This window comes from Ceratotherium simum, chromosome 25, assembly GCF_057802395.1.
Source record: "Ceratotherium simum simum isolate JZ-2026a chromosome 25, ASM5780239v1, whole genome shotgun sequence".
Classification (NCBI taxonomy): domain Eukaryota; kingdom Metazoa; phylum Chordata; class Mammalia; order Perissodactyla; family Rhinocerotidae; genus Ceratotherium; species Ceratotherium simum.
The window spans coordinates 35,662,134-35,689,033 of record NC_141924.1 but is presented as its reverse complement, the minus strand read 5'-3'; the positions used below and the strand labels follow the sequence as shown (position 1 = coordinate 35,689,033).

At 34.5% G+C, this 26,900-nt stretch overlaps 1 protein-coding gene across 1 annotated transcript in view; it reads left to right on the top strand.

The window, feature by feature from the left end:
* Positions 1 to 26,900, top strand: part of LRRIQ1 (leucine rich repeats and IQ motif containing 1) — a 208,314-nt gene that overhangs the window by 78,251 nt on the left and 103,163 nt on the right. The window contains exons 15-18 of the mRNA XM_014788515.2: positions 3,383 to 3,562; positions 6,027 to 6,476; positions 9,881 to 10,094; positions 19,520 to 19,639. Of these exons, the coding sequence (XP_014644001.2) occupies positions 3,383 to 3,562; positions 6,027 to 6,476; positions 9,881 to 10,094; positions 19,520 to 19,639 (964 nt within the window). The remainder of the gene's footprint in view (positions 1 to 3,382; positions 3,563 to 6,026; positions 6,477 to 9,880; positions 10,095 to 19,519; positions 19,640 to 26,900) is intronic.

Below are 26,900 nucleotides of genomic sequence, written 5' to 3'. Positions count from 1 at the left end.
TAATGGACCACTTCTTTTATTAAAAAAATATTAAAATTATATTTTAGGGGTCAATCCAGTGGCATAGTGGTTAAGTTCACGCACTCCACTTTGGTGGCCTGGGGTTCGCAGGTTCGGATCCCAGGCGTGGACCTACGTGCTGCTTATCAAGCCATGCTGTGGCAGGCGTCCCACATATAAAGTAGCTGAAGATATGCACGGATGTTAGCCCAGGGCCAATCTTCCTCAGCAAAAAGAGGAGAATTGGCAATGGTTGTTAGCTTAGGGCTAATCTTCCTCACACACATACACAAAAATTATATTTTACAACTGTGTTTGTAAAAACGAATATTATCAACCCAGACTATACAGTCTAGGTAGAAGGAATAACTGATATTAGGGCTCTGACTGGAGTTTTCCTTCTAAACCTAGTATTTTAGTAATCTTACCTTGCCATCCTTCATTTAGTGTTTAGGAAATATTTTTGTTTTTTAATTAATAAACTTTATTTTTTTAGAGCAATATTAGGTTAACAGCAAAATTGAATGGAAAGTACAGAGAGTCCCATATACCCCCCGTCCCCATACATGGACAACCTCCCCCACTATCAACCTCCGGCACCAAAGTGGTACAGTTTTACAATCAATGAACATACACCGACACGTCATTATCACCCAAAGGCCATAGTTTGCATTAGGGTTCGCTCTTGGTGTTCTACATTCTATAGGTTTTGACGAATGTGTAATGACATGTATCCACCATGTAGTATTCTACAGAATAGTTTCACTTCCCTAAAAATCCTCTATGCTTTGCCTATTTATACTTCCCTCTACCTTAATCCTTGGCAACCACTGATCTTTTTGTCTCCATAATTTTGCTTTTCTCCAGAATGTAGCATAGTTGGAATCATACAGTACACAGCCTTTTCAGATTGGTTGCTTTCACTTAGTAACATTCATTTAAGTTTTCTCTCTCTCTGTTCATGGTTTGAGAGCTCATTTCTTTTTAATGTTAAGTACTATGCCATTGTTTGGATGTATCACAGTTTATTTATTCATTCACCTACAGAAGGACATCTTGGTTGCTTTCAAGTTTTGGCAAATACAAACAAAGCTGCTGTAAATATCTGTGTGTAGGTTTTGGTATAGACATGTTTTCAATTCATTTGGGTAAATACCAAGGAGCCCGATTTCTGGATCAAGTGGTAAAATATGTTTACTTTTGTAAGAAACCGGCAAACTGTCTTCCAAAGTGGCTGTACTATTTTGTATTTCCACCAGCAGTTAACAAGAATTACTGTTTCTCCATCCTCACCAGCATTTGGTGTTATCAGTGTTTTGGATTTGGGCCATTCTAATAGGTAGGTAGTGGTATCTCATTGTTGTTTCAATTTGCAATTCTCTAACGACATATGATATTGAACATCATTCATATGCTTATTTGCCATCTTTCTATCTTCTTTGGTGAGGTGTCTTTTAAAGTCTTTGGCTATTTTTTAATCAGGATATTCATTGTCTTATTGTTGAGTTTTAAGGGTTCTTTGCATAATTTGTATAATAATCTTTTATCAGATGTGTCTTTGGCAAATATTTTCTTTCAGTGTATGCCTTATCATCTCATTCTCTTGACAGTGTCTTTCTCAGAGCAGAAATTTTTAATTTTAATGAAGTCCAGCTTATCAATTATTTCTTTCATGGATTATCTGTGGTGTTGTATCTAAAAGTCATCACCATACCCAACGTCATCTAGATTTTCTCCTATGTTATCTTCTAGGAGTTTTAGAGATTTGCATTTTACTTTTAGATCTGTGATCCATTTTGGGTTAGTTTTTGTGAAGGATGAAAGGTCTGTGTCTAGATTCTTTTTTTTTTTTTTTGGCATGTGGACGGTCCGGTTGTTCCAGCACCATTTATCTTTTCCCCATTGTGTTGCATTTGCTCTTTTGTCAAAGATCAGTTTAGTATGTTTATATGGGTCTATTTCTGGGCTGTCCCTTCTGTTCCATTGATCTCCTTGTCTGTTCTTTTGCCGATACCATGCTGTCTGGATTACTGTAGCTTCATAGTTAATCTTGAAGTCAGGTTGTGTTAGTCCTCTTACTTGTTCTTCTCTTTCAATATTGAGTTGGCTATTCTCGGTCTTTTGCCTCTTCATATAAACTTTAGAGTCAGTTTGTTGATATCCACAAAATGTCTTGCTGGTATTTTGATTGAGATTGTGTTGAACTATAGATCAACGGGGAAGAACTGACTTCTTGACAATATTGAATCTTTTTACTCATGAAAATGTCTTCATGGGACATCTTTCCATTTATTTAGTCTTTTTTGATATCTTTGGTCAAAGTTTTGTAGTTTTCCTCATAGTAACTGTTAGGTTTTCTTTTTTTTTTTTTTTGCTGGGAAAGATTCGCCCTGGGCTAACATCTGTTGCCAATCTTCCTCTGTTTTTTTTTTTTTTTTTTTTTTTTACTTCCTCCCCAAAGCCCTAGTACAAAGTTGTATATTCTAGTTGTAGGTCCTTCTAGTTTTTCTATGTGAGCTGCGACCACAGCGTGGCCACTGACAGACAAGTGATGTAGTTCTGCACCCAGGAACTGAACCTGGGCCTCTGAAGTGGAGTGTGCCAAACTTGAACCGCTAGGCCATCAGGGCTGCCTCGTAACTGTTAGTTTTTAACTAAGGAGTTTACTCCTTCGAGAAGTCCGTTTTGCCTCTGACCATCAGTAGCCTTGTGAAAAGAGACCTGCATTCTCCTTATGAAAGGCTTGGGAAGTACTGCTAAATGGCTGGGGCTTTGTGGACAGCTTTTGCTGTCTGACCTAGTTTTTCACAGCATTAGTCTTTTAAATTGATGTAGACTTTTGCTCATATCTTGAAGCTTCTTATAATTATAATCCTTAGCAAAATTCAAGGAAAAATATCATAACTTTAGATTTTCCAGATCATGAAAAACAGAGCAATCCCACCCCTCTTGTTTTAGCCTTCCTCTCACTATATTTTACTAAGAGAAGCAATCAGAATTCGTCTATTTCTGAAATAAACAGCAACTTTCAGTAAGATTATTTTAATTATCTTCTTTTTAAAAGAGTGTATTATTCTGATATTATTCTTCTCATAGTGCAGCCTTTTATTTATCCCAGCCCAAGTTTCCAGCTGTTTGAATTTTCCATTTGTGTTTTAGAAGAAAACGGTTAAATGTATGTCAAGAACTCTAAACTTATTTTGTACATGACGTGATAACATACCTTTTTTAAACAAATTTAACAGTATCATTGTCTCTACAAAAGCAATAACAGTTTCTGAGATATACTCTGTGCTTACATTATTTATGTAATAGGCATATGGTTATTTTAGATATAAAATCTCCTTTTCAATATTATTCATTGTTTTATTGTTGTCAATAGGCATTCTCTACTTAAAATGTTACCTGCTCTAAGAATCCTTAATGGTGAAATGCTAAGCTCTTATTCAGAGAGCCACACTGAAGAACACTATCAGCTAGAATTAGGACGTTTCCTGGTGCTTTGTCAGTCCCAGATCAGAGAATTCAACTTACTAAGTGAAAACTATATTACTGGAAAAGGGTAAGACTGTTTTCTTCCCCTTGTCATAATTAAAAGATATAATTCAATTTATACATATGATTAAAAAATATTCTGATTACTACAATCATCCTTTTTTAGATTAGAACAATCTGTTTCAGGGGATATTCTCCCTTTAGAAAAACTTCTCGGCATCATCTTTTTATTGTTTGAAATATATCAATAGGTATTTTGAACATAATTTAAAAGTTAAAATATTGGATAAAATAAATGAAAGCATGAGGATAGCTTCAAGACAAGATGCAAACATTCCTTCAGTCATTCATTCAATTAACCAGTCATAAATTTATTCAACAATTATTGTGGGCAAGACACATAATAAGCTAAGTATTATACTTTACCCTCAAAAAATTCACAGATTAACATAAGAGAAAATTAGATAAATAAACAGATACAATAGAGCAAGGCTAGTTATATAATACATGTAATGTTTATTATATATAAAGTATCATATTACACATATATTTATATATTAAGGTATTATGGGGCACAATGGAGGAAAGCAATCAACTCATGAACATATGCAGAGGACAGAAGTTGAGAGTAGAGTCCTAAAAAATTATGAAAGAAAGAGAACTTCCCGTTCCCCACCCCCAATTCTGATTGCATTACTATGAATGAATTACAATTGATCTTTGTATATTTTTTAATTTGTATTGCTCCAGAAAACACAAATGAAAAAGGAAAACTATTTCATATGTCATATGTCTCCATTATAACTGGAACAATAAGATGTGCTTCCAAATGTCTAATTTTAGTACTTAAATTATTGCTATTTGTGCATTCATATATGCTTATCCTATGTAAGAGTTGGTTTTTCTATTTAAATGTTTTTGAATATAATCTATTCAGATTATAAATAAATCTCACAGCTTTAAAAATAATTCTGGGGCCCAGCCCAGTGGCATAGCGGTTAAGTTCCCAAGCTCCGCTTTGGCGGCCTGGGGTTCACAGGTTTGGATCCCAGGCGCAGACCAATGCACCACCGCTTGTCAAGCCATGCTGTGGCAGCGTCCCATATAAAGTAGAGGAAGATGGGCACAGATGTCAGCCCAGGGCCAATCTTCCTCAGCAAAAAGAGGAGGATTGGCAACAGATGTTAGCTCAGGGCTAATCTTCCTCACAAAAAAATAAATAAATGAATAAATAAAAATAATTCCAATTGTTATAGATAATGTTTACTTTCAACAAGTACTAAGGTTTTTACATTTATCTCTTTGCAAATCTAAACTAATATATCCTTGTATATGTATGGTAATGAAGAACTTTTTACGTAAAGATGACCCTCGACATCCCTCATGTTGAAATTTAGATTTCTCGATTCCTTTGGACAAGTTATTGTCGTTGCAATTTAAGTTTTACTTTAGCATTGAAAATGGAAAATAGACTATATTTTATATGTTTAATCATAAATGCTGGTGAATTGAACACCTAACCATAAACATTTGACTTCCTAATATTGAATTGAACTTTTTATGCATTACTAGCCAACAAAATTAATGAAATACAAAATATCAAACATATATTGGATAAGCCTATGCTCATGTCTAATAATTACTTTTGTGAACATAGGAACTGTCTATCTGTACATTTTAGGAAATAATTATAACTTTCATTTTGTTTGGTATGATTAAATGTTTTTATATTTATTTATATTCTACATTGTTTCAGAAAAAATTTAAGGTAGCTTGTGGCTATATATTAAATATAGTCAGAAAATATAAATTTGAAGTAAGTAAAATTAAAAAAATAATAAAACAAAAGTAAAGGAAGATAAAATGTAGCTATGAATAAGGCTCAAAAATGCAAAGTCCTTTACATTGTCAACTGAGAGCCTCAAATCTGATAAACACGAAAGTTTGATTAATTAAACAAGTCATAACCTCAATAGGATAGAAATCCACCAATTGTTCAAGAGAATCACAGGCATTTATATCTTAAAATATTTGAATTCTGGTTGCAATAGATTCTTTTTTCAGAGAAAAATGGGAATAAAAACTTTCCCGTAATTTAAGGTCTTTGTTTAAAAGTCCAATATAAATATTTTTCATGGCAAGAGTCAAGTGTAGAAAGTACTTTTAACTTTGTTTCATAAATAACTTCTCCAAATTTAGGGAACCATGATTTCTTGTGTTTATGGTAGTAAAAGCATGGATTTTTCCCATTCGTTTGTACCAAAAATACCTAGAATAAAAATGGTTCTAAAACTTCCAGACATTTTGTCTGGATTGACAGATCAAGATTAACTAAACAAATATTTTCAAATTTTGTTAGAAATGAGATCAATTTTTATATGAACAACCAAAAATAAGTTTTTGATGAATGCTGTAGTCAAGTTTAATATTCATGTCAGGACACACAGGGAAATTTTCAAAACCTGTACAAGTTTTAATATTTGCTGATATAATCTTTGTTATTAAATGTCCTTTATTATTTATTTCCTCAGAAATGTATTCACCTTGGATGCTGCAGAAAATCTCTGCTGTTATTTTAAGAAATTGATGACACTTAGTAATGAATATCGATACGCACATGAACATGAGGATGTAAGTATCACCAAGAGAGATGAATCAGAAGCCCAGCAAAATCATTTGGTGCCTACCAACAGTGATGGCATCCTGCAAAGTAGAGTCCTCCACTCCAGTGCAAATGAACATAAACTGGACTCGCCAGATATTTCTGAGAAACGGAAGGACTCTGGCTCTAGTCACTTCCCATTAACCAACCTCTCCTTATGTGAAGATACTGAGGAAAGAAATCAGGAAAAAATAGTAGGCCAGAAAGGAGAAGACAGCAAGGCAGGTGGTATCCCCACCAAAAGAATATCATCCATGGAAACAGTAATGACAAGGTCTCTGCTGAGGAATTGCCAAAATATTGAACATCATGAAAAAATGTAAGATTTAGAGATCATTTTTCTTTTACAGTTGTATATTTATTATTTTTTATGGGTAATCATAGTCATTGTTACCAAATAATAACTTGGTAAAGGATCTATATCACTATTATGTTTCATATTAATTCCCTCAATTTTGTTTTTGTGATGTACACAAATTATTAATTACAGTGCAGATTAATTTGGTTGAATTTTGGTAGATTCTAATTTAATTGACTAGTATTATATAATTTAAAATGAGTAAATATGAAATGATTTTTTCTGCCTTCTAAATATCTAACTAATTAAATGAATTTTTAAGAACTAAAATACTACATTATTCTGAAAATACTATAAAGGATACTTTCTGAATAATCAGGTATTTTATTTTTTAAAATATACCTTTTCAAGGGCTCTTTATTTGCTTATTGATCTAGTAAACATTGAATAAGCATCTGTGCAAGTATTTGAATGCATGTGTGATAGTTTTCTTTGGCATAACAACTCTGTAAGGTAGGACAATATTCTTTGAGATTAGTTACATAAAACCTCTTCCAACTATGAAACACTTTTAAAAAGCTAATGGTTGCCTTTAATTTCTTGTTGAACCAGCAACGATTGGTATCTACTTTGGCCTGTCAACTTTTTTCTGTTCTCTTTACTTTTGGCCACAGTCAAGCCAACAAACTTAAAAATGGTCAGGTTCAGCTTCTCCTGTAATAACGGGTGCTGAACAGGGCAGAACGCAGAATGTCGAAGTAGCTAATCTTGCCTTTTCCAGTCTTCGTTCCTTCAGGAATTGTCAAAGTGAATCATGATTTCTTTTCTGGAAGCTATATTAAATAGTTAGATATGCTGAAGCTAACATGTATTTCCTGATGCAAAATTTTAAAAAATTTTATTGAAAGTGGCTTTAACATTTCCTGACTTATATTTTACCAATTTATTTAATTGATGCTTTTGCTCTGTAGAGGAGAATAAATATCTTTTTCTTCTACCTTTCTAAGTTCTCAGCTAGGTCCCCTGTTAGGTTAATTAGAGATTAATACATAGATTAATAAGAGAAAAGCATACAATTTATTTAATATAGGTTTTAGATGACACGGGAGCCTTCATAAGGAAATGAAGACCTGAAAAAATAGTTAAACCTGAGCATTTTTATAGTAAGTTTGATAAAGAGTGGAAAGTTGTTAAAAAATATGGTAGGACAAAGTGTATGAGCTAAGAGCAGTAAACCGGGGGAAATTTAGCAAGTCCTGTTCATTCAGATTCCTCTGGTCCTTTATCTTCAGATAAGAATGCTTCTTTCCTCTGAGTAGAGGGAGGGCACCTCTCATCCAAGGAAGGTCAGAACGTCTTTCCTGCACATGCCTTTTCTCAAATTCCTTTAGCTTAAAATATTCAATATGCCAAGATACCGTATTTTGGGGTAGCATTAGCTTCAAATCCTAGATGTTGCCTATTGAAATTTTACATAAAAACACTTAGAACTTCTGAATCCGTGATAAATAAAATAGCCAAATGATGAAAATAAAGAAGGATGGAGAACTGAAAATATAGACAAACCAAAGATGTAAAGAATAAAGAGAAAATGTATACCCACTTGCTAAACCTTGCCATTCAGTGATTCAGGAAGATTCATTGTCAGTTGTGTAGGTGTTTCCTAAGCATGGTTTTCATGTGTTCGTATGCTAAGGGCATTTTTATCATTATGATTTTTACTAAAAAAAAAAGGTGATGATGATGGTGATAATGATGATGATAGTAATAATATGAGCTGTTGTTCTCAATGTGGAAAGCATCCTACATTCAGGAAGCCCCAAAGTCAGCTTTTTAACCTGCTTTCGATTTAGTGAAAAGCAGTCCTTGTGTTAGTGTCACTGAGGAAAATATCCCTCATCTACCTTTTTTTTTGATGATATTGAGCTGAGGAATTCAAGCGGAAAATGACTGGGTCAGCTTTAGAAAAAATTCACAACTACAGTCAGTGAAATTTGTATGTATCTGTATAGAAATATAAGATGCTGTCTCAGGTTAAATGTGTTTTCTTACAAGCCTTTCATCGTTTACCAGTTATACATTGCAAATATGTATTCAGATTCTTTTCTTTATCACCTAAAGTACCTATTATAGTGCTTTAAAATTCCCTAACTCATTTTTGTTCAAAAGATAAGGAAATGAATTGATGATTGAATGACCGAATGTAAATTAATTTCACAGCAAAATTTACAAAGTTCTGTTTACCCTAGGAGGAGGAAATGATTTGTTGAAACATGATTATTTTTTCCAAGTATTGGGAATACAAGTAGTTTATCTTAGGCCTGAAGTTTTGTCCATTAACTTCAATTTTCCATTCATAACAAAATAGATTGAAGGCTGCTAGAGGCTTTAGGTAAAATGGTGATGATGATATCAATAGTAATAACAATAATAAAGCAAAATAACAATAGAAAATGGTTACATCATCCCTTTCTAATATGGAAGGAGAAAATTTCATTGAGGAAGGAGAAAATTTCATTGGGTTTAGCAATTATAAAATTATTGAAAACTGTTTCAAGGAAGCACTAGGGAAGGGGGATTTGCAAGAATCACTTCTCCTTCGTATGCCTTTTAAGCTAACTGTAAGCATTTGAAGAAAGGTTAAGATAGAATAATTAGCATTTTGACTTTACTCTGTATCCTGATAATATCCCTGGAATAATCTGTGTGGGGAAAGGAAAACATATCCAATTAGGAAGAGTTAAATGATTATGCACACTAAGAACTCACTTACAATCAACATACATTGCTATTTATATTTTGCTAATGTTGCTGGGCAGCCTAAAGGGATGTGGGAAAAACACAGTATTGATTGATTCAGTGCCTGAAATTGGCAAATAGATGCAGGCTGAGAAACTGTTAGAATTTACTGCTGGGCTTGTAACAGTATGATTTAATTATTTGTCCGTGGGCAGTGAGGAAAGCGAAGATAGCAAAAACCTGATGGATCGTTTGTCTTACAGTGAAGGGGGGCCCTCCTTCCTCTCCAAAGCTAATCTCTCCCCTGTGAACAGGATCCCATCCTCTCTTGCCAAGTCAACATTGGCTTCTACATTTGTCCCCTCTCTTCTGCATCATCCCATTTCCGCCTCTCTATTGGTTCAACCTCCTCAGTATTATACAAAATCTCAGTAATATCTCCCTCCTGAAAAGAAACAAACAAAAATCCCATGTATTCACATCCCTCTCTAAGTTACTGGCCCATTTCTCTGCTTCAGATTTGAGGCTTTCCATAGTATTTTTACTTCTAGACTATAGTTAAACAAAAGAAGGGGTCTTCTTTTTCAGTAATACTTTATGTAGTCCATGTTTACAAATATAGCTTGTGAGGACCTCTTATCTACAACTGTGCATTTATGGGTACTAAAAATGTTTTCTTTTGTTAGTACTATGGCAGCTGTGGTAATCCAGGCACACTGGCGTGGTTACACTGTACGCAGACAGAGTGATTTCTCTACAAGGCTGCATACTGCTGCAACAGGACCCCTGACATCCTGGCCAAATTCCTGCATCAAGGATCAAACTATTTTAAAAAAAGAAAAAAGAGAAAATACTGTCAATATCCAAGAACAGAGGGAGAAGGCTGCTATTCTTATTCAGGTTAGTTTTAATCTTTTGGTGAAATAGTCGTGAGAGATATGTTAGTTGTATTTCACTGGGTTATTCTGTATAACAGACAACCCCCGAATCTTAGTGATTTACAAATACATGGATTATTTCATACTCATGTGACATACAGGCTGCAGGTTGGTTGCAGGTTGGCTGTGCCTCTGCCTAGCATCTAGCCTGAAGGAGTAGTCTATAACTTGGAAATACTATGCTCGTGACTGAGGGCCAAGCTGAACCACAAAATCATATTTAAAACTTCTGCTCAGATGTGTCATTTGTCACATCTGCTAACATTTGATTAGCCAAAGCAGGTCTCACTTGGCCTAATCTATAGCTATTTCTAGAAGCATGTTTAAAAATCTACTAAAATAATTATTCAAGTCCTTCAAATACCCATTTAACTTAAAAATTCAGAAAGCAGGTAGTGAATAGATTTGATTTAACCTCACCAAGACCAGATTTTGAAATGAAGTTTAACCTGATCACATTCATCCCTTTATTTATTCACTCATCAAATATTTTTTAGAACGGCAAATATTTTTTAGAATATTTCTTTAGTGCTATTTGTCAAGCTCTGTTCTAGGCTCAAGAAAAGTAAATGAAAAAAACATACAAGATCTCTACCGTCATGGAGTTTACATCCTGCTGGAAGAGGCAGACATAGACTAAATAAATAGATAAAAGAAAATCTGTGGAAATTCATAGTACTGTGCCTGAATTGAATGATGGTAACTAAGCAAAAATTTAGTGTTTCCCTTTCTTTATTCATTCAGCAAATATTTCTTGGCACAAAAATGTTACTAGCTTACATTCTGTTGGGATGTGCCATTAATAAATAAGTTAAATAAGTATGTTAGGTAGCGATAAGTACTAAGGGGAAAAAATAAAGCAGGAAAAGTGAGATAGGAGTATCAAAGGAAAGTTTATCATTTTAGACAGGATGGATATGGAAAACCAGAGAAGGAGACATTGCGGTGAGAGATTAAGCCATTGGATATCTGGGGGAAGAATATTCCAGGAAGAGGACTATCAGATTCAAAGGCACTGATTTAGGAGCCTACCCACAGGGTTTACAGAGCAACAAGAAGCCAGTGTGACTGAGGGTGATGAAGGGGAGAAGAGTAGGACTTATAACTCGTAAGTCATTGTAAAGACCTTGGCTTTTACTCTGAATGACATGGGAAGATACTACAGGAATTTGAGCAGTGGACTCACGTGATCAAGTTTACTTTATGTTGTGATCACACCGTTGGAGGCAGGAGTAGAAGCAGCAAAATCAGTTAGGAGGCTATTGGAGTAATCCAGACAAGAGATAATGGTAGCATGGACCAGAGTGTTGCAGTAGAAGTGGGAAGAAAATCACATTCCAGAGTATGTGTTGATTTATCGTGAGGGTATGCGTATAAACTTTGAAGGTACAGCTGATAATATTAGTTCATGGCGATGTGGTATATGAAAGAGAGAGAGAAGAATCAGGCATGCTTCCAAGGTCTTAAGGAACTGGAAGAATAGCTTTAAAATTAAGTTGCTGGCTTTTGCTGTTAAAGCTGTAGTTTTCAAGAAAATTATCTTTGTTATGGTTCTAATGAATATATTTAGTATTTCAGTTGACTTAATTTGTCTGGACTGTACTCCTAAGGGCAATGCATAGACAAAGCTGTTACTGATGCCCGAATGGTGGTGAGAGTGGGGGGATGGTAGTGGATTCAAGAAAACTCTGAGGAAAAGAAAGAAACCTCAGTTACTGTCTCAAAATATTATTCTGCTACATGAGGAATGAATATGTCATGAAGTCTAAACTCCCTCCTGTCATCAGTGGATGAGCAATACGTTTTTCAGCATTGATGGTAAATGGATATTAAACTTTTGGATATTAAATGGAACTTCATTCCGTTCAATAAAGAGAAGTTCATTACTTTATGAAACAGTCTAGTTCAGTGACTCATATTTCTCTGTTGAATGTCTTTTTGTTGAGCTTCATCTGTTAACAAAAGTAAGCATAATCCAGTCTTTCTTTGCCACTTAGAACAAGTCTCTTTTGTTGTACATCATGGTACCTTAAAATCATTGAAGTCAACTCAACTTCATTTTCTCTTCTTCTGAGTATAATCCTCTAGTTTCTTAAACTATTTATCTTAAAATACGAATTCTAGACTCCCTAATCATCCTGGAAAGCAGAGTATGATATAGTAGAAAGAGCCTGGGCTTTAGAAGGAACAAAATGAAGAGTTCATGAAGGATGTTGTGGAGACTGCTCTCTGCTCACCAAACCCACATTCTCCTCTTCTTCCTAGGATATGACTTGATATTCAGCCTTGATATCCCAGCTGCCCTTGCACTTCCGTCTGACCTTTTTTTCTGAGTTCTAGTCAATAGAATGCGGGTGAAAGATACTGGCACCACTTCCATGTTTGGCCCATAAAACCTCCCACAGACATTCCTTCATATTCCTCTCCCTTTCTGGTTGGCTGAAATGAAGATGGCTTCTGAGGCATCCTTCGAAGCTGTCTGTTGGGACTGCAGAGTCTACAAAGCCTGGATACCTCAATCACTTTATGTTAAAGTGCTGCCCCATTGTCTCGCTTACCCTCTCAATGTTTTTTATGTGATCAAGAAATCAACTATTGTTTTTGAGTTATACATTTTGGATATTTTTATTATAGCACTTAGCTTACCCTAACTAATATAAAGGATGTAAGATACATCTTGAGAAATAGATAGGGCTCAATGTAAATATGTAAGAGAATGGAATTCCAGGTATAAAGGACAGTGGAAGTAAAAGACAATAGGATTTCATATTACTGGAATTATAAGAAGTTATAGTGCAACTAGACTATCCTAAGAAATAGAATATTATGAGAATATAGGAGGAACATGGTCAGAGATGTGTGAAAGATTTTAACAAGGAATAAGTGTATAGATAGTATGTTCCAGGGGTGGGAGTCGATGGTAGTTGGAGAAGAAGAAGATGTCAGATATGTCTAATATACATAGAATTGTCTGGGCAGGAAATTGATTTGAATGTGTGAGAAAGAAAGATGAATTAATCATTCATGGATTACTAGGAGAAAAACTGAAACCTTGACATAAATAAATAAGTTTAAAAGAAGAATCTGTACATTACTTATTGCACATTTATATTACCATTATTTCTCATAAACTGAATAGAGGTGACTGGGACTTGAATTCCTGACCCTACGCAGATTCATGAGGAAAGTATCTGTACATGTCACACCAGAAAAACACACACTATCTGACAGTCTAGAGTTTTGTAGAAGACCTGTCCCTGATGAGTTGGTCTGGATCCATTGTGAGCCACAGTGAATCAATCTTTTTGCTCCTGTCATTGAAGGCCTGGATTAAAGATTTACATTTATGCTCTCTTTTCCCTAGGTCTTCACCTAGTCTTGATGTCATTATGTTGGTATAACAAAAAAGGAAGGGGGGGGTAAGTGAGGAAGAGAAGATGACCTAAGAAATAGGAGAATCAAGGGAAAGAAAACATGTCGCTCTAATGCTTAGAACCTTTCCAGGACAGGGTCAGGGACGAAGGGATGTGAAGGGTATCTCCCTAGGAGTAAGAAGTCATGGGCCCATTTGCCATGATAGAGAAAGCATTTTGAAAGATAGCAAGGAACCAGAGAGCATAAATGCCAGATAAAGGAATCCAAAAAAAGAGGAATTAAAAAAAGATCCCAAAATGAAAAGTGATATAGATTGAATGTATTTATGTCCTCCACAAAATTCCTATGTTCAAACTTAATTTCCAAGTAATGGTATTTGGATGTGGGGCATTTGGGCAGAGACGATGTCATGAAGGTGGAACCCCCACAAATAGAATTAGTGCCCTTATAAACGAGACCCCAGAGAACTTTCTAGTCCTTTCCGCCGTGAGGACACAGTGAGAAGTTGGCCTTCTATGAACCAGGAAGCTTGCTCTTACCAGACACTGAATTTATCAGTGCCTTGATCTTGGACTTCCCAGCCTCCTCCAGAACTGGGAGAAATAAATGTTTGTAGTTTAAGCCACTACGTCTATGGTATATTTGTTATTGCAGCCCAAATGGACTAAGACAAAAGGGGAGGAAAAGAAAAATAGTATTTTCCCGTCTATGGGAGCTTGCATATGCCAGTCACCCACAGCACATGACATGCGCAGGTCTGTAATAACAACCCAACTACATGAGACTAATAAAGAGGGTAAAGGGCTGATGGTATTCTCCATAATGGGTAAGTTAAAAATAGGAAGGCCAATTTCTCAAGCAATGCTTTCAGTCATGTTCCTTATCACACAAAGATGTCCTCTCTTCTATTTCTACCATTTAATACTTTTCAAGTTCTTAACTCATATGAACATCATTTCTCCTCAGATTAGGAGAACCTGGAACTCTCTTGAGAAGTTATAATTTATTCATAGCAAGTTACAAAATAGTGGAATATTATTTTTATACTGAAATCCATTTTTTAGAGTCAAAAATGATTAAAATATTATCAATGGTAGTTTTTGAACTTTATGTGGTGTTTAATATCACACAATTTTCTTACTTGATAAACTAAGTAAATGTTAAAAATAAGGAGGCAAGGAAGTTGAGAAAATAATATTTGATGAATGCTTAGTATGTGAGAATTGTGTGTCCGTCACTGTATATAAATTTTATAATTTAATCTATATAACAATCCTATATGATTTTTATGTTTTTCATTTTGCAGATGATTTTGAGCTTGGTTTAAAGTGTTAATAACAATTAGAATTTGAATTAGAAATTTGTAGGTTAGAAAAAAGAAAGATATATTGGTGAAAAGTAGAAAAACATAGTTTAGACAATAAATAGATGAGAGACTATAGCCCAACCAGGCCTCCCAAACCTACCACATGCTTTTCTGGAAAAGAGGTCTCAATGTGTAAATGGAATCTGAAGCGTGACACATGTGTAAGAGCAAAAGAAATGTAATGCTTCTGGGAGAGTGGCAACATCCCAACATGTTCTTTACCTCTTTTGTGAGTTTGTCTTGGAGGAAGCTAAAAAGGAGCCTGTTGAGATAAATGGTGAGGTTTGTTGGAAACAAGTTGCTTCCATGTAGAGTGAGTGGGACTGGGGGTGGGAGGAGTAGAACACAGAGAATGTTTGTGAAGGATATGTGTCAGAGTTGAGAAGAAAAATTAAATTTTCAGGTCAAACATGTTGGATGGATGGAGGAGTACAGTTATGGGGAAATAGTCCCTTCAGTAATGCCATCCTCACCCAGAAAATAGAGTAGATGACTATTACCTATTCCTGAGAGTAGTCTGGGTTTCTTACAGGTTTTGGGAAAAAGGAAGGGAACATTGAAAGGCTCAAGTGTTTAGCACAGGGATGGGAAAAGAAAATCTCCAGTATACTGCATCAGGAAAAGGAAGCTATGGGCATGATTGAGGACTGGATTTGCCACCTGTGAAAAACCGGTAGCTCCAGGTATAGTAATGACACTATGAGGCATTGTATTTCTGCCTGTATCAGCATCTTCCAACTCCTGCCCAGGACCACAGGCCCAAGAACGTTGACAGCAGTAGCAGCTATAGCATAGCTTTTGTCTTATCTGAGTAGAGCAAGGCCACTTGGTCATAGAGTCAGAGTGCAAGAAGGCATGGAATACAGCAGTTGTGGGACCCTACAGAAATATCCCTCTCCTGATATTGAGCCAGAGAAAAGATATAAGGAATAACATTCACGCTATTAATTTTGCACGCTGATGGTATCCTTAGGTTGGTGGCCCATGGATCTATTAAGTATATATATTCAAATGTTAACCACACAGTGAGGGGTTCCTGTGATGCTCTGTTTAAAATAGCAGTCCCTTCCCCATCTCCCCATCTCCTGTCACTGATTTATTTTTGTCCATAGCATTTATTTAACATAGGATATATTTTCCTTATTTATTTTGTTTTTGGTTCCTATCCCCTATTAGAATGGAAAATTTGTATATAGAGATATTTATCTATGTTTTATTCACTGCTCTATCATGTGAAAATTACATATAATAGACTCTCAATGAATTTCAAAATCTGTTCTACTTATTTACTGTGCCTGATTTGTATATGATGGGCTGCATGGCAGAACACTGTTTCTTTATGTTTCCATCAAAAATAATGTTCATATCCATGATTGTTGGAAATATGGATTATAACCAATAAAAGAAGCCTGACAGGTCACCTAATTTTAAAAGCTTGATTTCTGATTTTACATAATTTTATTGATTGTAAGAAAAAAGAAAATTGCACCATCTGTAAATTTCTTAGCATTTTGTTAAGGATCATTCCAAACATATAGAAAAGCCCCAAGTACCCATATACCAAACTTCAACATGAGTGGAACTACTGGCCAATATAGACTCCTATAACCAACCCACCTCTCCCTCCTCGTCACTAGACAATATGAAACAAATTCCAGATATCTTCTCATTCTTTTTGTAAATATTTCAGTATGAATTTCTATAAGACTTATGGTTTTAAATATAACTGCAATGCAATACCAACCTAAAAACTGACAATTATTTTTCAGTATCACGAAATATCAAATCAATATTCAAATTTCTCTGTTTTATAAATGTTTGTTTACAGATTTTTCTTAATCAAAATACAAAGTCATCACTTTGCCTTTGGTTTATATGTTACTTAAGTCTTTTACTATATAGTAACCACCTCTCTTCTTTTTCTTACAATTTATTTATTGAAGAAACCAAGTCTTTTGTCCTGTAGAGTTTTTTACCTTCTGAATTTTCCAAATGCATCCCCATGACATCACTTAACATGTTTCTCATCCCTTTGTTTTCTGTAAATGGACAGTAAGATCTAATATTTGATATGATTTGGGTTTGATTTATCAAGAATACTTCATAGGTGTTGGTATATATTACAACCAGTTGTTCCATAATGTCTGGTTGCCTCTCTTTTGGGAATATTAATGGCCGTTGATAATCATTGCCAAATCAGTTCTTTTATTAATGGTTTGCAAAATATTGATACTCTATATATTATTTCTTCTTCATTTATTAACTAAAATATGCCTATAAAGAGAGACTTTGTCTAATCTACTATTTATTTACCTTGGGGTATAGTTTATACTGGAAAGGTAGGTTAAATGCATGACACTTTCTTTCCCTTTATTTACCAATTTCTAGATTAATGAGGTTTCCTAGCATCCTCCAGAGGTCACCATAATGTGTTCTATCATAACGTATATATAAATTTTTAAAATATATGACGTGTTTAATTCCATTGCAGTTATTATTCTTATTGATGCCCAAATTGTCTGTTATTTGACCAATGGTAATCTCTTCAAGTTAGCTTTTTTGACACAATTCAGTAGTCTTTAAAACTTTCCTTGCTTTCTAATGTGACATGTTGTTCCAGGTTCATTATGTATACATTTTGCCCCAGGCCTGGATTCAGTCATTTCTCCAAAGATCCTAGATTCCTTTAGTGGGAATAATATGTAAAGACACCAGTCTGGATTTTAAGAGTGCTTTAGGATTTAAGAGTGCTTGTTGCTACTAGTGTGGACATTGTTTTTAGGATTATTTTAATGTACTAAGCTTGAAAATACATATTTTTAAGAAAAAGAATATACCATGGGTTCATACTGATATTTTAAAATTAAATTTAGGACTACAGGATTTTTACTTATTTGATTTTATATTTGTATCTCTTTTATACAAAATCCTGGTTCCTAATGACATTGACATAATTGCTTTTTCTCCGCTCTCTCACTCCCCCTCCTGTGTGTGTGTGTGTGTGTGTGTGTGTGTACACCTGCACATACATAGTGGAAATAAACAATGACCACACAAATGAGAAAGAACAGGCCATTTATTCAGAGCATGCTATAGCAATGGGGTCAGCCACCATTGCTTACCTTCGGCATAGACTCAGAGTCAGGGAAGGGAGCGGGAAATCTTTATATTGAAAAAAAAGAGGGAGAAAAGGCTTCAGGTATGCTCTAATTGGAGGTTGTTGGCATGGGGAAGACGGGAGGCAGAGAGCTAGGAGTGGGGGCTCTTATGTGATTGGTTTAGGAAGCATATTTGGTTATCTCTGGTTCGTCCCGAGTTATAAGCAGGGACAAAAAATAAGGAACCTGACAGTTATTGACCAAGTCTTAGCCATTCTTGGCTAATTGCCAAGAGGTCGCAGAGGTTGTGGTTTGGCTTCCTAGGCTGGTTGCTGTAGAAGTTGTGGGGGACTTCTATTGTCATATATGGTCTGGCCGTTGCTTGTTTCTATATTCTACTTCTCAATATGTGTGTTTTTCAGAATAACAATACCGATTTTATTACTAACAATACGATTACTGAAAACATATTTAACGTATCTTTTGTAGTTAAATTTGTCTTTTGAGTATATTTCACTAGGGATATAGTCAAATAAATCTATTTTAAAGTCACTTTAAATAACTTCTGTGTGGTTATGCTCACAGCATGAAACATATTTTTTTATTTTTTCAGGAATTTCTTTTTATTTCATATTTATTTGTTTTACAATTATCTTAAGCACATGCACGATTCCAAAGTCAAATCTAGCAAGGTATGTTCAGAGCAGTCTGGCTTCTATTGCTGTATCTTCTACCTTGTTTTCTACCTCTATAGGTAACAATTTTTAAAGTTAATTTTACAATTTATACTTTCACTTTTTAAATATTAGCAACCACATATACATATATTTAAATATGTATGTTTATATAGATATGTTTATTATGTATTTATATACATTCTTTTGTAGATAAATGGTAGCATGCAACACACACTTAGTTCTACCTTATTTTTTACACTTACTGTATGCTGGAGCTCACTCTCTGCAGGTTATAAAGATATTCATTTTTTAAAAATTACAATGTTCTTGAAGTTTTAGTTAGGAAAGATTTCCCTATAAGACTGAGGAGTCTGAATGTTTTCAATTCTATTATTCTGTGCTTATTTTAAAATGAAGTTAGTTAATTATTATGGGCCATGATACTGCCTCTATAATATGGCCATTTATATATGTTGAAGTTTTCCTAAACGTGTGCAAGTTTATTTTATACATAATCATTTGAAAATTAGCAAAATTGGTTTTCCATAGTATCACTTTCTTCTTAGTTTAGAATGAGTCCTGGAGGAATTGTGAGATAATTGATTGGTTGACCTACATGTGCAGTTGAGGGAGTTTTAAAGATTCTTTTTTGCTTACCACGAGGAAAGTCTCCTGAGATTCAGAACTTTAGACACAAACAGTCATTTAATTTATCTTGCAGTTTTAAGTGTCACATAAAGTTCAAAAAACAGATTATTGAGCCATTAAACTAAGTTCTAAGATGTTTTATCTTCCTAATGGGATAACACAGAGAATCTGGTTTGGAGTTTGATCTATAACCTTGTATAACATGCTTTAAATTTTTGTTTAGGCGGTTTGGAAGGGCTTTCTTTTGCGAAAGAAACTGATGACAGCTCTGGAGGCTATTAAGAATGAAGAATCTGAAGAAGAATATGAAGAAATAGATTTAGAGGATTTTACATTTGATGAAGTAAGTACCAACTACAACATGTAAATATTGGTCTTAAAATATTTTTAGTATATTATTTTGGAGCTAAACCAGTTTCTAAGGTTTTTATCCTCTCAACACTATGTTATAGATTTTTTTTCAAATAGCACTTGAAAAAGTATGCTTCTGATATCTTAACATCTTCTTTATTTACCCTACAAGCTTGTACAGTATGTAAATGTGGTCATAGAATATTTACAAGACTTGCTGTGTACTCTTCGACCAGATTTACACAATGTTTTGTTTATCAGTTATTCTTCATTAAATATAACTCTGAGCTTATTTATGCCCTGATCAACAACCTTAAGTAGTTCTTTGTTGCCTAGCAAAGTGAGAACAACCTCCTTAAATTGTTATTCAAGTATTCCAAAGGTAGCAAACTATACGGACATATCTACCACTTCTCGCCTGTGACTTCCGTATGCTCCAACCAAATTGAACACCCTTTTACTGTATGGAGTGCTTGCCTTTTACATCCTTAGTTTTGCTTATTCTGTTCCCTCTCCTCTAGACACTTACACCCACCTAACCACCTCTCAGATTAAGATATAGAACATATTAACATCCCTAAAGGACTTCCTCCTGCCTCCATAGGATTCATACCTCCATCATCATAGATTAGTTTTGCCTATTTTTGAACTGCCTATAAGTGGAATCATACAGAATCTACTCTTCTTTCACATAATATTTTGTCTGTGAGATTTGTGTAGCTATATATATATATCACTCTTTTGAATATACCACTTTTATCTATCTACTATTTGATTATACCGTTTTTTAAAAGTCTATTCGACTATTGGTAAATTCTTTGTTGTTGAATTATTTCTAGTATTGCCTATTATGACTAAAGATGCTATGAACTTTTTTGTACACATCTTTTGATGTACATATTCACATTTCTTTTGGGAATAGAATTTCTGGGTCATAATGTTTATTTATGTTTAATAGATAGTGTCTAATGGTATTCCAAAGTTATTGTATAAATTTACAGCAGAATACGAGAGTTTCAAAGGAGCTCTATCCTCACCAACACTTTGTATTTTCATATCTTTTTCACCCATTCCAGTAGGTTTGTGGTGGTATCTTGTTGTTTTAACTGGCACTTCTCTAATAACTAATAATGTTGGATACCTTTTCATATGCTTACTGGCCATTTAGATATCCACTTTTGTGACATGAGCAATTGTTTGTGCATTTTTCAGATGGATTGTACATCTTTTTTCTTATTGATTTGTAGAAGTTCTTTATATATTCTAAGTACTACTCTGTTTTCCCTTGTAAATATTATCTCTAAATTCTGGGCTTACCTTTTCGATCTCTCTATGGTTTATTCTGATGAACAGAATGTTTCTAATTTTAAATTAAAAACAAAAGTTTTTAATTGTTGTGACATATAAGAACTCTTTGCTCATTTCTAGGTCATTAAGATATTCTAGAAACTTTATTATCTTAGCTTTCAGCATTTAAGTCTATGATGCATCTGGAATTAATTTTTGCGTGTAGTATGAGGAAGAGGTCAAGTTCCCCTCCACGCACACACACATTTGGTTATCTCATTGACTCAGAACTGTTTATTGTACAGACCATACTTTTCACAATGGATTGCAATGGAAGCTTTGTTTAAGCTCAGGTAACTGTATGTGGGTTCTCTTAATTTTCCTCATTGTTCTGTTATCTTTACATCACTACTTTAATTGCTGTATAATTTATGATGTCTTGATGTCTAGTCTTATAAGAACTCCAACTTCGTCTTCCTCTTCAGAAAGAATTACTGCTGCTGCTGTTGACCCTTTTTGTTTCTGTATGAATATTAGAATCACCCTGTCAATTTGCATAGTAAATGTTAGGATTTTGTCTGAGATTGCAGCTAATCTATAAATCAATTTGGGAGAACTGACATTTTTAGAACATTACATTTTTAAATTCGTAAACATAGAATATCCCACCATTTAAGATTTCTGTCCACAATGCTCTATAGTTTTCCTCATAGTGGTCTTGTACATTTTTGATTAGATTTATTCCTAGCTGTATAACATTTTCTGATGTTATATTTATTTTTGTATATTGACCTTGTATTCAGCTACTTTGTGGAAATCACTTACTAATTTTAGTAGGTTATCTCTCTTTTGAATATTCTTATACATAATCATGTCATCTGACCATAATGATGGTTTTATTTCTCTTTTTCCAATTTTTATGCCTCTTATTTTTCTTGCCTTATTGTCCTGACTATTACTTCCAGTAAAATGTTGTATAGTGATGATATTAGCAGACATCTTTTTCTAGCTCCTAGTCTCAGGGTGAAATCTTTCAATATTCCTCCACTAAGTAAGATGTTTAACATAGGTTTCTTATAGAAACTCAATATTTGATTAAGGAAGTTACCTTCCTTAGCATCTTCTTACAACATTCCAAGAGATTAATATGATGATGAGGGTGATCCTATATATGATATAGGATCATATATATGATCCTATATATATGATCCTATATATGAATTTGATTTGCTAATGTTTTGTTTGCGTTTATATTCAAGAAGAAACTGGGCCTGTAAATTTTCTTTCTTGTAAAAATCTCTCTCCAGATTTTGGTATTAAGGTTATATTGACCTTATACATTTAGTTGGGAAGTGTTTCCTCTGTTTCTATTTTCTGGAAGAGTTTGTTGTGAGATTGATGTCATTTGTTTCTTAAAAATTTGTGTCAGCACACGATCAATTTGGGGAAATATTCCATGTGCACTTGAAAGAAACGTGCATTCTGCAGGTGTTAAGTACATTGTCACTAAAATCTCTCAATTACTGCAAGTTTATTAATTGTGGCTTTTAAAATCTCCTGTATCCTTAGTAATTTCGGGGTGGATTCTGTCAGTTATTGATAGAAGAATGCTAAAATATCTTACTATGATTGTGGGTTTCTCTAAATCAGCTTTTGGTTCTGTCAAATTTTGCCTCATACTTTAAGGCTATGTTATTAGGACATACACATTTAGGATAGCTAAATCATTTATTATTGACCCTTTTATCATATAAAATTTCCCTCTTTAATTCTAGTTTTCTTCTTTAACTAATTGCCTTAACAGCTACTTCCTCTGATATTCTCACACAACAACTTTCTTTTGGCTGGTAATTTCATAATATATATTTTCCTAACCATTCCCATTCAACATTTCTGTGCTTTTATATTTAAAGTGTGACTCTTATAAGAGTAATGTAGTTGGCTTTTGCTAATTTTTATATTCCATTCTGACATTATTTTTCTTTTTATTAATGTATTCAGACTATTTTAATTTATTTTAATTAAGAATATAATTAGGTTATATATACCATCTTTCTATTTGTCCTATCTTTTCTATTTTCTTTTTTTTTTTCTTTCTTGTCTTCTTTTGCATTAATCAAGTGTTTTTGTTTTTCCTTTTTTTCTCTCTTCATTAGCTTGTTAGTTTGTGATTACCTTTTTCCATGCACTTCATTCCTTCCTGCATTAACATGCTTCCATAGGGAACATTTTCTTTTGCCTGAAGGACTTTCCTTAGTACTTATTTTAGTCCAGGTCAGTGTCTGATTGCCTGAAAGTTTTTTTTACTTTAAATTTTGAATGATATCTTCTCTAGGTGTACAATTCTGGCTTTTGATGTTTACAGATGCCATTTCATTAGCTTCTGACTTCTGTAGATTCTGTTGAAAAGTCAGTAAATAAGTCTTATTTTTTTCCTTCTCTGAAGATATTGCCCTCCTACCCCACACCCCAGACAACTTTTAAGGTTCATTTTGTTTTTCTTTTTCAGCATGGGTGTGATTTCTTTGTATTTACTCAGCTTGGAATGCGAGAGGTCATATGGCTTCTTGAATCTGTGGTTGATGTCTTTCATCAGTTTTGGAAATTGCTTTGCCAGTGTTACTTCAAATATTTAATCTTTTTAAATTATCTCTCTTATTTGAGGTAAAGTGGCTCCCAAAATACATATGATAGAGTTTCTCACTATTTCACGTGTCCCTTAGACTCTTTTCTGAATTGTTCTCTTTTTTTTGCTTTTGTGTTTTTATTTGGATGTTTCCTACTGACCTATCTTGTAGTTCACTAACCATCTCTCCTGAGTTATCTAATCATGTTTATCTTATCCATTGAATTCTTAATTTCAGTTATTCCATTTTTAAGTTCTGAAATTTCTAGTTGCTTCTTATTGTAAAGTCCAGTGATATATTGAAGTTTTCTATCCTATCCTATTGTGAACATACTAAGTATGGCATTTTCAAAGCTTTCTCAGTTAATTGCAACATCTGGATCACTTGTAGGTTTATATCTATTGGCTGTTTATCTCTTATATTTTGAGTCAGTCTATTCTCTTTCTTAACATTTAACCTTTGATTAAGTGTTAGACATATATGGAAAAAGTGTAAAAATCCTGGAAGATGTTTTCTTTCTCTAAAGAGGATTTAATTTTATTCTGCCAGGCAGATACTGTATAGGCAGAGATCCCTTTGAGGCTTATTTTCAAGCTGGTCTATTTCTGGTTTCTCTTAGGGTTGAGCCAATATGGTATCTTGAGCTGAAAGTGGGATATTTACCAAGTTACTTTCACCTTGTTTGTCCCTAAATTCTAATCCCTTTCTCCACAGCATCAAGTGACTGAAGAAATTTCTTCTTAGCTTTTTAGCACCCCAGCTGTTGCTATTGCACTTTGATTCTAGGTATCTCTCCTACACATGTACTACTGGGAATTGGCAAACACATGAAGGGAAATTTTATACATGACTTTGAGCTCACATTTCTGTGGTTGTTTCTTCTCAGGGATCTTGGTCCTTGACTCCTAATTACCTTGACATCCCTACACTTAAACCACTGTCTCCATCCTAGTGAAACTGCTACAAGTGGGCCTCATATTTCTGCTTGGCTTCTCTTTCCTGTTAATAAAATTGGGAATTTCCCTGAGGGAAAATATGGAAGGAAATGTAGGGTTCACATCAGCATGAGACTCTACTCTCTGGGATCTTGGTTCTTTAAGTCCTGACTGCTTCAGTTGCTCTTGAGTGCCTTCAACTTCTTTTTAAATCCAATATTTGTAGATGTTCTCAAGAGGATCTTAATTCTAATTAAAGCTATACCTGAATGAAATGTCTATAAATCAATATTTCAAGTCAATGGTTATCTTAAATGTTCCAGGCATCGTTCTCACCACAGTGAACAAAAGAGATAAGATCTCTGACCTCAAAGAGCTTACATTTAACTTGAGGTGACAGACAGTGAAGAAATATATAAATATATAGAATACTATAAGATATTGAAAATTACTATAAAGACAAGAACAGTCAAAGGATAGAGCATGGAATCTGATTGGATGATCAGGGAAGCCCTGCATAAGGTATAATATTTTAATAGAGATGTGAAAATAAAGTGAAAGAATAGCCACAGGGTAATACTTCTCTGGGCTAAGTGTAAGGCAAGTATGGAAGCCTTGAAATAGGAACTCCCTTATTACACTAAAGGAACAGAAAGTTTACAACAGGTAGAGCTAATTAGTGGTGGAGAAAAACCAGAGATAGGGAAGAAACAGAAAAATGGCCAGGGATCAGTCCACGTAAAGCCTAGGATATAATGTCAAGAACTTTGGATTTTATTTCAAATGTGATAGAATATATTGGGTTTTGAGCAAAGGAGTTAAAAGTTATTATTTGTTTAAATGAATGACTTTGTTTGCAATGCAGAGATTATAGTTTAGGGGAGATAAGAATTGAAGCCATGTACCAATTAGGAAGGTATTGTTACTCTGTCTTCCTTTGACATCTCTTACCCCTTTTCCATTGTTACCACTTTATTTTAAAATTATCTTACAACTTCAGATGACATGATCAAATTACCAGAGTGGCCCCATATTTTTTTATTTCTCTCTCTAAATTTCCTATATACAAGTGCAAGGCTTATCTAACCAGGCCTTCCCTTTTGTCATTCATTTAGGAAATAAAAATAATTGCCTTTGGATTAAGTCCATACTTCTCTTTAAGATGTATCACAATGTAGTCATATAACATCTATTCAAACTTATTTTTTCCCTTCCAGCCAACAAATACTGAATGCTTGCAATATGGCAGGCACCATGGTGGGTACTGGGATAGGTACATAGACAGATGTAACATGGCCCTAAGTTTAGGGGATGTCAGAAATATGATCTGTGAATTACAATTACTATAAAAGATGTAGATATAAAATTGTCTTAATAAATTAGCCTCAATCAAAAAGCCTGGATCCATCTACCGTGAAGTTTTTACATTGGTTTGTTGCCTCTCTGAAATGTGATTGCATTTAACAAATGGTTAACCAAGGGGACACTGATAACCAAGAGTCAATTTATTTTAGTTTTATTAAGCATAGTTTACCTTAATTTTTTAAGTGCCAAGAACTGTGAGGGATTTGAAATTTTATTCTGCATCCAATCTAACAAGTTAGGCTGCCACACTTTCATGGATGCTGGCAGAAGAAATGAGACATTTATTTCTTGTCATGTCAGGCAGCAGGAGCTCCATGTTCATATCAGATCCCCTTTGCCCCCAAGTTCCACAGGGAGGAATCTGAAGAATTCACCCCTAGGAATCCCAAGCCTAGAAAACCCCATATTTTATAAAGGGCTGCTAGTAAACCTGCCCATCCTACGCTCCAGAGGAAGTCATTATGTTTATTATGCCGGACAGCAAACAAATCTTGCCTTCTGTGCCAGAGGAAAATGCTAAAAGACTATCTCTATCTTCCAAGTCTGTTAGCTATATTAACATCCTTGAAAAGATAGTCCAGAACAAAAGCTGTCATAAGTCATGTGGAAATGTTAGAGACCTATGGAAAATTGTTTCCTAACAATATAGACCCCTTGTGTCTATATGGCAAATTTTCTCGTAAGTCCCCACTCTGGTGGCCACTCTGAATAATCTGACAGGGGCTAGGATGAAATCCATTAGGTTTTCTCGTGGTGCTTTTTGTTTTTTTTGTTTTTTTTGTTTTTTTTGAGGAAGATTGGCCCTATGCTAACATCTGTTGCCAATCTTCCTCTTTTTCTTTTTTCTCCCCAAAGCCCCAGTACATAGTTGTGTATCATAGTTGTAGAGTTGTAGCTCTTCTATGTGGGACACCACCTCAGCATGGCTTGATGAGCGGTGAGTAGGTCCACACCCAGGATCCGAACTGGCGAACGCCGGGCCACGGAAGTGGAACACACGGACTTTACCGCTGGCCCCTCTCATGATGAATTTAATTAA